Source organism: Microtus pennsylvanicus, chromosome 21 (assembly GCF_037038515.1).
Source record: "Microtus pennsylvanicus isolate mMicPen1 chromosome 21, mMicPen1.hap1, whole genome shotgun sequence".
Lineage (NCBI taxonomy): Eukaryota > Metazoa > Chordata > Mammalia > Rodentia > Cricetidae > Microtus > Microtus pennsylvanicus.
Window position 1 is genome coordinate 5116084 of NC_134599.1, and position 14835 is coordinate 5130918.

A 14835-nucleotide genomic window follows, 5' to 3' on the forward strand; every position below is an offset into this window, starting at 1 on the left:
AGCAGTATAAACATACCCTGCAGATATTTTTGTCTTTCTTTCCTTATCTTTAAGCCAGGAGTATGAAACCAGTGCCCAATAAAGTAAATTTTATTTTCGGAAGATTTTTAACAATGCACTATAAAAGTTCATCTTTCAGATCACCTGTCACATGTGCACACATGTATGTGGAGGTGCATTTGCATAGTAGATTCCTGAGGTTAATGCGGTTGCCTTCTACTATTGATCTTCATCTTTTGAGAGAGAGTTTCTCACTGAATCAAAACTCACAGCTTATCAGTAGGGAGCTGCCCGCACTTGTGTTGTATTTATTGCCCTCTAACTCCACCTTCATCACAAGCTGCAGCTGTGCATGGTAGCCATACCCGGCTTTCACATGTGTGCAGTGGATACAACCCTAAATTCTGTTTTCTGACCTTTTCAGTATATTGGAAGGAATCTATAATTTAACTTTTCTTCATGGGATTGTTTGATAAGCAGACCAGACAGCATTGTCCTGCCAGTCAAGAAAGTGGCAAATAGTATTTGTCTCAGTGTTGTTAGAATTAGTAAGCTTTGCTGACTTTATCCTGAAGTTTTTTCCCCCCTGTGGAGCAGCTTGACTTGTTGCTCTTTACCATTGCTTTGTTGTGTTGGCTGGACTTTCTGCGTACACATCAGCAGTTCGTCAGATCTGGCAATCAGTGCCCTTATCCACTGAGCCATCTCTTAAGCAGTTCTTATTGACCTTTCTTAGGGTCCCTTTACCTTCCAGTTGGAGCAATTTATTTCAGAGCAAAGCTCAGCATGTTTGTCCTACCTCTTGCTCTCCTTGTTTCATAACTATAGGTAAGGGACTACACCTGATCTTAGCCAAAAGCAAAAGTAAGCTGGAGCTCAGAAATTGGCCACCAGAGATAGCTTTTCTGTCTGTTATTGTCCTGCTGTGAGAATTTTGTTACCCCTACTTCATTAAGCATCTATGTCTAATGTGTCTTCTCTTTTCCTACTTTTGTGCTTATCTTCAGGTATTCTTTACTTTCATAAATGATTATTAAAATTTGCTTAGGTAGAAGTACCGATTACCAAATAGTAAAAAGTGTGATCTTCAAAGCCAAATTTACCTGGATTTGATTCTTGTAGACCAGGCTGACCTCGAACTCACAGAGATTTCCCTGCCTCTGCCTCCCAAGTGCTGGGATTAAAGGTGTGCACCACCACCGCCTGGCCTTAATGATTCCTTTAAATTTTGTTTGTTTGTTTGGTTTGTTTTTGCCCTCTCTTAAGTCAATCCCTTTTGGTTTTTCAACTGCTTAAAGAAATGTTTCGTTTAGTGGTTTGATTAGTGCTTCATTTTTTAATGGCTCTGTAGCTTCCTGACACACCCATAGTGTGTGTATATATGTACTTTTTTCTTTAAAAATTTTTTTAGGAACTGGAGAGATGGCTTAGAGGTTAAGAGCACTGGATGCTTTTTCAGAGGTCCTGAGTTCAAGAAACAGCAACCATCCTCAGTGAGATCGGCAGGGATACATGCAGGCAGAATACTATATATATATATAATAGATCAATAAACCTTAAAAAAAGAAAAAAAATCTAATATTAAAAAAATTTTTAAGAAAGATTTTATTTTTATTTTATGTGTGGTGTTTTGCCTGCATGTATGTCTGTCTGTGCAACATGAGGTGCATGCAGTTTCTGTTAAGGCCAGAAGATGGTGGTAGATTATCTGGAACTGGAGTTATAGATGGTTGTGAGCCATATGGGTGTTGGAACTGAACCTGGGTCTTCTGAAAGAGCAGCCAAGGCTCTTAACCACTGAACCATCTTTCTAACCCCATGCACTTCTGATGCATCACCAGCAACATAAATCTTACACATGCCCTCAGAAGGATTATTTGGTGTTGCTACATGTGCTTGCTCTTTGACTGCTTTCATTCCTTTTCGTAGTGTTTTTTATTACTCCTATCTTTTACTTCACATTGATGTGTTTCTTTGACAAGATTGTCATGTAGGTGCTACTGAGAAAATAGCACAAAATAAACAAAATAAATAGCATTTCCTTCATAAATGATATCTTGAGTAGTTACAGACAGAGTGAATGCGGGCTATAATTATGTTGGTGATAGAAATGAAATATGAGCAATATAAATAATTTTAGTATATTTGGGAGCATATTTGAAGAAATGAAAAATATTTGCAATTAATTTTAATATTTTAATTAATCTTATTTAAAATACTAATATTTCAACATATAATTAGTACAAAAAGTTCTTGATACTTGTTTTTTTTCTTACTATGAATTTGGACTTATGTATTTTATATTCCAATGTATTATGTATTTGTATATATCCAACCACCAACAGTTCCTACTACGGCAAGTTAAAGTGGTAGAGCAGCAAATGCTAGGCAGTTTTACTGATGAAGCATGTTAGTGTTTCTGGAAAACTAATATAAAGGTAAAATGAATATCTGAATACCACTTGCTTCCCAATTTCTAAAAAAATAGAATCATTTTTAAAAGTGCATAGTTTTTATGGGTACTAGCACTTTTTCTTAATATTAAGAAAAATAACATCCTGTATTAAATGAAACTACACTTTTATTTTTAAATTAATCACTTGTTTTATCAGTACACATCTATTTTTAAATTAATCACTTATTTTATTTATTTATTCATCTAGTTTGAGACATGGTTTCTCTCTGTAGCAGTCCAGGCTGTCCTGGAACTCATAGAGACCTGCCTGTTTCTGCCTCTGCCAGTGCTGGGATTAAAGGCATGCATCACCGTGCAGGACTTAATCATTTATTTTAAAAGGCAATTAAGAGTCTTTTAAAAGTGTTCTGAAAAGTAAGCGTTCAAGAGCTGGAGACATGGCTCTGCAGTTAAGAGGTCCTTGAGTTCAATTCCTAGCAACCACATGGTGGCTCACAACCATCCATCATGAGATCTGGTGCTCTCTTCTGGCATGCAGGTGTTCGTGCAGGAGGAGCACTGTATACATAATAAATAAATCTTAAAAAAAAAAAAGTAAAGTAAGCCTTCAACTTAACTTAAAATACATTTAAATAAGACCTTGATTTGTTCTGGGTTATTGGAGATACAAAGTAGAAAAGTTTATGCTTCATCCTTCAAGGCTTTATTCTGTTGTGTTACAGTTAATATTTTAACAAATTTCTTTCAAGCATACAGGGAAAAGGAACATTCAGTTAAATTCCAACTTTCCTTTTAGGCGAAAAAAGACGTATTGATATTTATGTGTGCTTCTATGTAAATTGCAGTACTCATTTATAAGAATATGGTTCAAGCCAACTGTGCTCTCACTACGCAGCTGAGGCCAACCTGGAAATCCTGATCCTTCTGCTTCCACCTCTCAGGTGCTGAGATTACAAGCATCATTTCCATATGCCATCATTTCCAGCTCCACTGACTGGATCTTTAAAACAATTAAATTGTTTATTTTGCATGCATGTATATGTGTGGCCGGCGTGTACTAAGGTGTTTGTGTGTGAAAGCCAAAGGACAGCTTGTGCTGTGGTTGAGTCTCTCCTTCCACCATGTGGGTTTTAGGGATTTTGTTCAGGACAGCCAATCTGAGCAGCAAGCACCTTTGCCAGTTAAGCCATCCTACTGTCCCTGTCGGGTGGTTCTTAGTTTAAACAGAACGCATGATTACACTTAGGATTTTGAAATTGTGCTTTGCATATCCAGATGATGATTTGGAGAGAATAGAACCATAAGTAGGAATGATTTTACTTACAAACTATTAAAATACTAAGAAAATATTATGGGCTAAACCAAAGGAAAAATGTGTAGAAAATTTAATAGAGGTGGCCAGTGCTGGCTCATGCCTTTAATCTGAGCACTTGGGAGGCAAAGGCAGACAGATCTCTGAGTGGACAACAGAGTGAGTTCAAGGACAGCCAGGCTACCTAGAGACACCCCACTCCCCGTTTGTTTTTTAATAGAAATAATTGGGATCTGGTAAAGTGTACTGAGATAGGGAGATGTAATAGCAAAATGGTATTAAAATATCTGGTTTTATACATTCTTTTGAGAAAAAAAGAAGCAATTTTAGAACATCTGACTGTTGAGCTGTTGTGTAAGGCTTGTTGATAAAGGGTTGAGGCTTTTGAAAGAAGTCTAGAGTTGATAATGCAATTTTTAGAATATTGTGTCCCCCCCACCCCCGGCAGGGTTTCTCTGTAGTCCTGGCTTTCCTGGAACTAGGCTGGCCTCGAACTCACATAGATATGCCTGTGTCTAAGCCCCCTCCCCCAACAAGTGCTGGGTTTAAAGACATGAGCCACCCACTGCCCAGCTTTGAGTATCAGCATTTTATGAACATTGAAGGAGTTATACAACTACAGGGGGAAGTGTTGAGTTTATAAGGAAAGGTCAAGATAGTTTCTAGGGTAGTCAGTATTCAATGTGGTTATAAAGATGCAGTTCCCCACAGAATTCTAAAGGGAACCTAAGGGAAAATTTTTTTAAGATGTCAACAAGGCACAGTCTAAAAAGTAGCTGTTGTATTTCATGTGGTTATTGGTAACCTCAGGTACGAGGTGATTGTGTAGCTAGACTTTATGCTGGGTGCAGTCTGCTATTTAAATCTTAGGACCTTTATATTTGCTTCAAGCTAGGAATAATGCTCACATTTTCAAAAAACTGTAAATAAAAAACTTTAAGTCTGTATTACAGGCACTGCTTTGGCTTACAAAACCTATTTACTACATAGTCCTGGGCAGAACAATGTTCTCTCTCTTTTCTAAAATTTAATTATTTATCTATTTATTTCTTACAAAACCTATTTACTATATAGTCCTTGGCAAGAAAATGTCTTTTTAAAAATTAATTAAAAAATAATTAACTTTAATTAATTAATTAAAAATTAATCCTTTGAAGAAAAGGAGTATTTTCTTATTTTACATACCAATCCCAGTTCCCACTACCTCCCCTCCTCAGTCTCACTTCCCTTCCCCTTTCCCCCCACTTTCATTCATTCCTCAAAGAGGGTAAGGCTTCCCATGGGGAGTCAATAAAGTCTAGCACATTGCTTTGAAGCAGGATCAAAGCTATAGCTAGGTTGCACAAGGTATCCTGCAAAAAGAATGGGTTCTAGATAGCCAATACAAGCATTAGGGATAAATTCTGGGCTTACTGCCAGTGGCCCCGCAGTCTACCCCAGCCATACAGCTGCCATCCACATGCAGAGGACCTAGTTTTGTCTATGCTGGTTCACCCACTGTTAGGCCGGAATCAGTGAGCTCCCATTAGGTTGCATAAGCTGTTTCAGTGGGTACCCCCATCATGGTCTTGACTCCTTTGCTCATATTGTCACTCCTTCATCTCTTCGATTGGACTCTGGGAGCTCAGCCCAGCACTTTGCTATGGATCTCTGCATTTGCTTCCATCAGTTGCTGGATGAAAAAGGTGTAAAATGACATTTAAGATAGTCATCAATCAGATTATAGGGCAAGGCCAGTTCAGAAACCCTGTCCACAATTGCTTAGGGTCTTAGCTGGGGTCATCCTTGTGGATTCCTGGGAATTTCTCTAGTGCCAGGTTTCTTGCTAGCTCCATAATGGCTCCCTTAATCAAGATATCTCCTTTATTTCTTAGGACAATGTTCTTGACTTCTGATGTAAGCAAAGGATATTGCTACTCAGTTTCAAGATACTTGGCATTCAAAGATGGTAGAAAGTGCATTTAGCCAGAATGGATTAGGATGGCTGGAACAAAGAGAAAACATTGCTCTCTTAAATTTGTTACAAAGGCATATTCACATCATTATTATTGGTGTGCTTTTAAAGTACTTTGTTTCTCTTTCTACATTGTAATTTGTTTAGGTTTTATTGCATATTGGGAAAAGCATAATTTATTCATACATTTATTTTTTTGTTTGTTTTAAATAGTAAATGAACTGTTAGCTCTTTTAATTCTTTTTAAATGTGGATTGGTGTAGTCTGTTTTTAGTTAAGAAACATTAATCTAATTGATATTAACATCCTAATTTTGTATTATTTGGTTTTAAGTTTTCAAGTATTTAATATGAATAAAATATTTATTTTAATGTCTCTGTTGATTCCCCAATCCTCCAGCCCCTTGGTTCTTTCTAATACATGTACTGAATGTCAACCAAATGACCAGCAATGCCATTGGTATTAAAAGTATAAAATTAAATAAGAATTGCGTATGGTCTCAAGTAGATATAAGCAGAAATACTTGCAAAGTTACACGATTTAATTTCATATGGTTAAATTTATATTAAATACACTACAGTGTTTTAAGTGAAACCTTATTCTGACCTGGTATATTTGGGTAGCTTCAAATGTCAGATTTCTATGTAAATTCCCTTCAAGTGATTTTTAAACTGTTAAGAAAACTATTTACTCATAACACAACAATTTCATTGTTTTGCTGTTAATTATAGCAAAGGAAGATGCAAACTGTGCAGTGTGTGACAGCCCAGGAGATCTCTTAGATCAATTCTTTTGTACTACGTGTGGTCAGCACTACCATGGGATGTGCCTGGATATAGCTGTTACTCCATTAAAACGTGCGGGTTGGCAGTGTCCAGAGTGCAAAGTGTGCCAGAACTGCAAGTAAGTTTCTAATTTCAGCTCAAGGGTTTGTATTGAGTTTTAGTGAGACCTTGTTAAATATTAAAGGTTTATGAAATATGATAAAAATTATTTATATTACAAGCAATAGTCACACTAATTTCACCATGCCTCATACTACTAGACATTTACTAATGCTTATGTTATTTTGAAATATATCTAAATGGAACTTACCATGCTTACAGTTTGTTAATAAATGATTTTTTTAAATAAAGATTAGAAAAACAAAACTTAGTTTGAGAAACGTTAGGAAGAGATTTATTAGGATAATGAAGCTGTAACTGCAGAAATAAGCTAAAGCTTTGAACCTTCAAATAAGTGTTATGTTTGAATTTCTGTTTTAGGATGGACAATTACTACTGACTACTATTTTGATAAAATCTCGATGTTCATTTGAAAGACAATTGCTTCTATTTAGAATAGTTTTTTTTTTTTTTGTGGTTTTTCGAGACGGGGTTTCTCTGTGGTTTTGGAGTCTGTCCTGGAACTAGCTCTTGTAGACCAGGCTGGTCTCGAACTCACAGAGATCCGCCTGCCTCTGCCTCCCGAGAATAGTTTTTTTTTTAAGCATGGTGTAGAAATTAAGCATTTGGAGTTACCATTTTTTTTTATCTGTTGTATTTCATCCTTTGACCATTTCTCCCATCTCTTCTGTAATTCTCCCTCTCAACCCGTGTGTGTAGCTAGACTGGCAATTTGAGAATGTTGCTTGCATCATCACTCATGCACAAACTCTTGCAAACAGACCATTTTTGTAACCAGGAGAAAGTAAGACCCAGAGTTGCCAGGGTAGGTCCGATTTTCTGGTTATTTCATGAGAACAGTCAGAATCAGTATCATGGAATCATGAAGTCAATCAAACCATTTGCTTTCATATTTTACTAAAATTCAGGAAGAATATTAGTTAACATTTATTTGATAATGTGTATGTATACTTAGATTCTTCAGAAGGGTTGTGAGAACTTAAAGGATGTATGGCCTCAAGTCTATCCATATAATTGAAGATATCCCAAAAACTTGTAGAGTTTGTTAAACTAACAACCAGAGAGAGGCCTTGATGACACATCTTCTTGCTGTTTACTTATCCCTAGGTTTGATTTATAATTTTTCTTTCAGCTCTTTTTAAAGTCTCCCCACCCCTCCTTGTGTCTTAATTCTTATTATCTGAGAATCAGTAATGAGTTACTAAGCATCAAGACATTATTTTGCGGAGCATGGGCCCAGTTTGGGTGCAAAAAAAGTGTTTGGAGAAAGGCTTTCAATTGTAATTCATAATTATAACATGATTATTTTTTCCTGTTTTATTCATTGAGTTTCTAGAATTTCATTTATTATTAGTGGGCATCATGTGCAGAACTTGTGTGTGTGTGTGTGTGTGTGTGTGTTTGCGTTTGCGTGCACATACACACAGATTAGAGGACAGCTCAGTGGTGTTGGTTTTTTCCTTTTACCTTTATGTGGGCTCCAGGGATTGGACTCAGGTGGTTGGGCTTTGCAGCCAGTGCCTTTACCTATTGAGCCATCTTGCCAACCCTTTTTCTTCATTTTGCATTTTTATTATTATCATTATTATTTACGGTGGCAGGAGTGGTGTGGGGTGGTGAGTATTAAACCATCTTATTTAGAGGCTTGGGTGGTGCAGGAGAATTGTCTGTATTCTGTCAATCATTGGCCAGGCAGGAAGTATAGGCGGGAAAACCAGACAGGAAGTAGAAAATGATGCAAGGAGAACAGGAGAATTCTGGGAAGGAGGAAGCTGATTCCTCCCACTCCTGCTCAGACCACCGAAGCAGCAGGATGTGATCTGCCCCACTGAAAAAAGGTACTGAGCCACACGACTAACATAGATCAGAAAAATGGGTTAATCAAGATGTGAGAGTTAGCCAGTGAGAGGCTAGAGCTAATGGGCCAATCAACTTATAATTTATGGAGACCTGTGTGGATTTTATTTGGGGCTTGCCGGCTGTGGGGTACTGGGCAGGACAGAAACCCCCAACTAGCAGGCCCCTTCATGTTACACTTGAGCTTGGGAAGAGTGGAAGAAGGCCAGGTGATTGGAGGTCCTGGGCAGGACAGATCTTCATGGCTTCCCTGGTGCTCTCCTCCACACTCTTTTTTTTTTTTTAAAAAAGCTCTCTTTTCTTTAAAATATTTAGCATTTACTATTATGAACGTTCTAAGCTTTTTGACCCAGCACTTTATTTAAACCTCATAGTAATCTTTGATTTTTCACTGCCATTTTATACCTGAAACTTGATTTGATGGTCACATAGTTAGAAAACCGCAGCATACATAAAAATGACAGATCTGATATCAGACCCAGCCTTCCTCATTGGTTATGCGCCAATGTCTTTCCAGATCATCCTGTCAGGATCTGTTCCTTCTTCCTTTCAACACAGCATAGCTAGCAGTTTTCGCTTCTCCTGAAAGATGAATATTAGTGCTTCTAAAAAAGTAATGGTGAAAGGTTGTTGCTGTAGCACCTCCTCCTCTGTAGGGATCTACAATGACTAAGACAAGTTAACTGCAGTAGAAAGCTTTAAGTAGGATGACCTTTTGTGTATTCACAAGGGGCTGTCATTCTCATATTCTATACAAAGAAGAGACACTGAGGTTTATGGTCTGTGCAGTTTTAAGAATGACTGTTTTCATGCATACTTATGTGACAACATACCTTTAAAGATAATGCTTATTTTTTAGGCAATCGGGAGAAGATAGCAAGATGCTGGTCTGTGATACATGTGACAAAGGGTATCATACCTTTTGTCTTCAACCTGTTATATCAGTACCAACCAATGGCTGGAAATGCAAAGTAAGTGGTTTCTTAATTTGTTTTTAAATATCCTCTAAATATTGCATAGAGAGCAGACAAATCATACTCCTTTTCAAATTCATTTATTATCATCACCTTTATAAAACAGCATATTGAATTTTTGATGTATGATTTATATGTAGAAACTTTGGGTTTCTCTGTGTAACCCTGGTTGTCTTGGAATTCAGTTTGTATACCAGGCTGGTCTCAAACTCAGATCTGCCTGCCTACCTCTGCCTCCTGAATGCTAGGAATAAAGGTTTGTGCCACCACCACCACCTGGCTGAAACTACATGTTTTCAAAAATCTTTAATAGCATTCTACCATGAAGCCATTGTCATTTTAATTATAATGAGCCTCCCTTTTTTTAAAACTTGGAAAAAAATTCCTGGTACTCCTTGGAAATTCTTTTTTGATTATGTACATTTTCTCTGGCTTTCTCCATGTAGTCTTGCTTTTCTCATTATTGATTACTGTTCATGTTTTAGAAGTTTGTAGGAATGCTTTTATTTAAATAATTTGTATTCTTTGGGAGGGGGTGGCCTTTTTGACTCAATGTAGTTGTTTTTAGATAGAGACACACATACTTGCATACTCCTTTATTTCCCTTTTTTTTGTTTTTAATGAATCACTTGTTGGCAAACATTTGGGTTGTTTATAAATTGGCAGTTTTTAAAATATGGTATGAATTTCTCAACTAATTTTTTTGTGTGATGTTTTATGAAAGAACTTTGTTTTATATTGCTCATCAGCATTCCCAGTTTCCTTCTGAAGTAGGAGAATTCTCTTTATGAGGAAACTGAAAACATATTTTAAAATTTATTAACGTTTAGCCGAGAGATAAAACATACTGTGTTTACTTTAGGTACTACCTACCTTAGGCTTCTACAGCTGTAGTCTTTGTACATGCCCCTGTTATGTTGTGTTCATCTGTGCACCTGGGCTAAGTACTTAGAGTCATGCAGTTTTGAGATTCTTACCACCCTGTGTTAGATAATTTAAAATAAGTGGCTACTGACTCTGATATTTATGATTTCGATGCTTTCTAAGTCTCTCTCTCTGTCTGTGAGATAGAATCTCGATCTGCACAAGCTGTCCTGGAAGTCACCAGCCTTCTGCCTCGTGCTGAAAGTACAGTCATGCCCATTACAACAGAGTCTTGGTTTGGGGGGTTTAGATGAGGTCTATAAATATTTTTTTTGTATTATTTAGTTGCTTATATTTTGAGACTTCTTTATTTGATAGGTTACTTTTGAACATTTGTTTTCATAGCCTCCCCCCCTTAATTTTTAATTTTATGAATTTGTGTGATACTCAGCAGTTTTCACCCACATTGACTGTTTGAACATGGTAACAGAGACAGAAGTTAGCTAAGTATAGAGCTTGTTTTTTGAGGCTTCATCTTATTAAATTTTATGGACAAATGTACATGGAAACAGTATAGGATATTTCTTATTCTTTTTGCTCAGGCAGCTTTATTGGACTTGTTAATACTTACATCTGGAGTTTCCATCTCCTTCAGACAAATTTCCAGATTTTTTTCTTTTCCTTTTTCTTTTCTTTCTTAAGCGTCCAAAGGGCCTATTTCTTGAAACTCACTCTGTTTGGGCTTGTGAATGTTGATGGTGTATTTTTGGGTAACAAGCTTGTTGATAGCAGAATGGCCCTTCTTTTTCTTGCTACTGTCTTTGAGAGAGCCATATGCTTTGTGTTGAAGGTGGCAGATTAGGACTTTCCCTTTTCTGTTTTTCTAAGGAAAAAAAAATTCCATGACTGTGTTTATGGTTATTATTTTGTCTGCTTTAGTATGTTTATGACTTGGAGAGGTTTGTTCAATGATGGTCACTTTAAACTTTTTTTGGGAATTTACTAAGCCTTTTTTTATTACTGTCTAGAAACTCTGTCAGTTGATTGACAACTCGACCTACTTAGGTACTACCTTAAGTTTACTTTAAATTCTCATCTCAGTAAAACGAATTTTTTTCTTGGACGATATTAACAAATTACTACAGATTTTAAAGTTATGTAGACAGTCAAGTCAGTCATTACAGTTCTCCATATTCTTTCTTTGAAATCTTTACTAGCTAATAATAGATTCTAGTTTTATAGTTGCTGAAGACTTAGTGGATAGATAAATATTCCCTTATTTGTAGACAGGAGTTTTCATCTTTCTTCAAAAATGTAGGAATTATTTTAAAAGATTGTGTTGTCTCTGTGACATCACACTATTTATACTTCCTGAAGTAACAATTAATTGCCCCTAAAATAATTAAGAAATATTTCTTTCCATTAGGATGTATGACTAAAGAAATTATGTATGACCCATCCATATGTCCCCCCCTCATTTACTTCAGTTATTGCAGTTTTTTTTTTGTTTTTTGTTTACCTTTTGTTTTTCAAGATAGAGTTTATCTGTCTAGCCCTCGCTATACTTGAACTCATTCTAAAGACCAGGCAGGCCTCAAATTCACATTCCCCTGCCTCTGTCTCCTAAGTGCTGGAATAAACGCATGCACCACCACCTGGCAGTTATTGTAATATTAATTTTAAAATAAAACCAAATAGAATTTATAAAGTAAACACAATTGAGTAAAAATTAATATAATGTAACAAATTTTATTTGATGCAAACCTGCCAAGACCAGGTTTAATGGGGAGGTATGTCCTCAGATCCAGGTCTTTGATTTTAACTAATTTGACACAAAGTTTTTGCATGAAAAGAATATATAATTAAAATTGTTTTTCACTTAACCAAATAGCAATCACTGTAAAATTGAGAGCTTACTTTCTTTCCAATTCTTTACATTTTATTTGTTTTAAAAAACACACAGCACATACCAAATTGAAATGTGTGCCAGCCAAATTTCAAGCGTTGAATAGCCACATGTTTGTGGTAGCTGCCTTGTCAGAACACAATTTCAGGCTCTGGTGATTTCCCAAGCACAACATGTTTTTCTACCATGGGAGGCCAATAATTGAAACAGTGGGCACTCCTTTTCTATAGATCATGTGTAATAGGCCAGGTAAATAAGAACATTTAGTGCTAATGTTTCATTCCATTCCATCAATTGCAATACTCTGCTGTTTTCAAGAACAAATCAAGGTGATATGCATGGAATCATATCTGTTTGATCTGTTTCTCTTTTAAACAAACTGGTTACCTTCTGGAGTTGCAGATGTTAGTTGTTTAGAGGCAGGGCATTTGGTTCCTTACAGATACAGTGAGCTCCGTCAAGGGATCCTTTAATCTTGTTTGTTTATTTTATTTTTTTTATTTAATCTTGTTTGTATGAGTTGCACTGGTTCATTTCAAGTACCCCAGAGTGTGTTCATTAGCTAGACCTACATTTATGATGTTATGCAACTCTTTTTTTTTTTTTTTTTCTAGACAGGGTTTCTCTGTGGTTTTGGAGCCTGTCCTGGAACTAGCTCTTGTAGACCAGGCTGGTCTCGAACTCACAGAGACCCACCTGCCTCTGCCTCCTGAGTGCTGGGATTAAAGGCGTGTGCCACCACCGCCCGGCTCGTGATGCATTTTTTCCCCCAATAAAAAAGAAAATCTCTCTTTGTTCTTATATCTTTCATGGCACCCAGGATTAGTGCAAATAAATGCAGGCATCCCTGACCCCAGTCATTTAATTTTATTTTCATTTTGATTATCATTTTATTAATTTTATTAATTTTCCCTCCCTCCCCCCACTGTTCTTTTTCTAGGGTCTTCCTTTTGTAGCTCAGTGTTTCTGCTGCCTCAGCTTCTAGTGCAGAGGATACAAGCGAAAAATGATTCATAGTTTTATGAAAAAGTTCCAGTTCTTAGTTGTTTTGTTATAGTTTTTTTTTAATAGAGCTGTCTTCTTTGGTTTTCCTGCAGCCTCATGTTCTTGTCCCATTGGCCCACTAAACAAAGGGCCTCTGGTTTATGTCCTAGCTTTATTGTCCAGTGTACTGTGTGTTTGGCATTTTCCCTATGTTTGAAGGCCTGGAGTGAATCTGAGAAGGTGGCACTTGGAATTGGGGGTGTGGGTTTGCTGGGCTAGGGAGAGTGGTAGAACCCACAGAACAATAAGAGTTTTCATAAGAGAGAGGGAGTGATGGTCTGTGGAAGAAGGGAGGCACCAAGTGTTGTAATGGCATTTCATTTTTATTTTAATAAATAAAGCTTGCCTGAAGTTCAGAGAGTGAAACAGCCTTACTGACTAGGCCGCAGTAACATACTTTTATTCTCAGTAGCCACACTGGTTTGCCATAGAAACCGGGCGCCTTTCATCCCAGTGATGCCCACCTTTAGTCTCAGCCCTAGAGAGGAATATAAAACGGGAGGAAGCCACTCTCAGTCACAGTCTCGTTCTGAGCTTCCTGGAGGCAGGATCGTCATTGCAGACTGAGGTCGAAGTAAGTGCCAGTGGCTGGCTGCTTTGCTTTTCGGATCTTTAGATTGAACCCCAGTTTCTCTCTATGAGTTTTTAGTAATCATGCTTCAACCAAACTGCCTTGAGCAGGCTTCTTATGTCCTGTTACCCTCTTTGGAACTGCTTTCTAGTGCTTTTCACACTTCTAATTCAGAAAAGCTGAGGGTGCTGATAAGGAAGGTACTTGGGCCTTATGTCTGGTGTCCTCTTGTTGGGGATGATTGGCACCTGGCATTGGAGGCTGCTTGCTATCAAGCATTCTTGAGCGGGCCCCAGTGAGCCCTATTAGGCAGTAGCTGGAATGGTGATAAGTGAGAGGTGGAGTGCGGGCAGAAGGGCTCATCACCTGGAGAGCAAGATTTAAGTAACTGTGCTCAGGTGTGGCTGCCTGGAAGGTGGAGCCTGTGGGCTAAAGACCCTGCTCCAGTTCCTTTCCTGCCTGGATGAGAGGCCATTCCATGTTCTCTTGATAATTCAGCTAAGGAGAAAAATCACACTGCTTTGTGTGTTTATACTCTGGTCTTTGATTCTCTACCTGCCTTACAGCTTTCTGAAATACAAAGGTGAATTCATAATTCTTTTTCTTCCCTTTGTGAAGGAAACAATATTCAAGGCTATAAACTTACCTTTGATTATAACTTTGATTGTATCCGAGCCTATTTGTAACTTTGTGTATAAACCTGACCTAATGTACTGAAATGTGTTTACAGTTTAATTGCACTCAGAGTTTAATTGATGTAGGATTTTGTTTGGGGGACAGGCACTCACTTGTAGTCTGGCTGGCTTGGAACTTGGTATACTGTGCTGATGGTGAATCTGTAGGTTACCATAGTCTCCTGAGTGCAGGGATTGCAGGCCTGTGGGATGGTGTAGGTTTTTAAGCAAATGCTTTCACACTTGTGATAGTCATTTTTAAAACTGTGATTGTGTTTATTAAATTTCTTGATAGACAAAACTTCATTTTTTGACTAGCAGATTTAAAAATTAACAAAATTAATCACATCTATTGGTT

General features: G+C 37.3%; 1 protein-coding gene across 18 annotated transcripts in view; it reads left to right on the plus strand.

Moving 5' to 3' along the window:
• The window catches only part of Kmt2c (lysine methyltransferase 2C), a 222977-nt gene that overhangs the window by 100230 nt on the left and 107912 nt on the right, over positions 1 to 14835 (plus strand). For all 18 annotated transcript variants that reach the window (XM_075955409.1, XM_075955418.1, XM_075955410.1 and 15 more), the window contains 2 exons: positions 6414 to 6585; positions 9304 to 9415. In XM_075955409.1, the coding sequence (XP_075811524.1) occupies positions 6414 to 6585; positions 9304 to 9415 (284 nt within the window). The remainder of the gene's footprint in view (positions 1 to 6413; positions 6586 to 9303; positions 9416 to 14835) is intronic.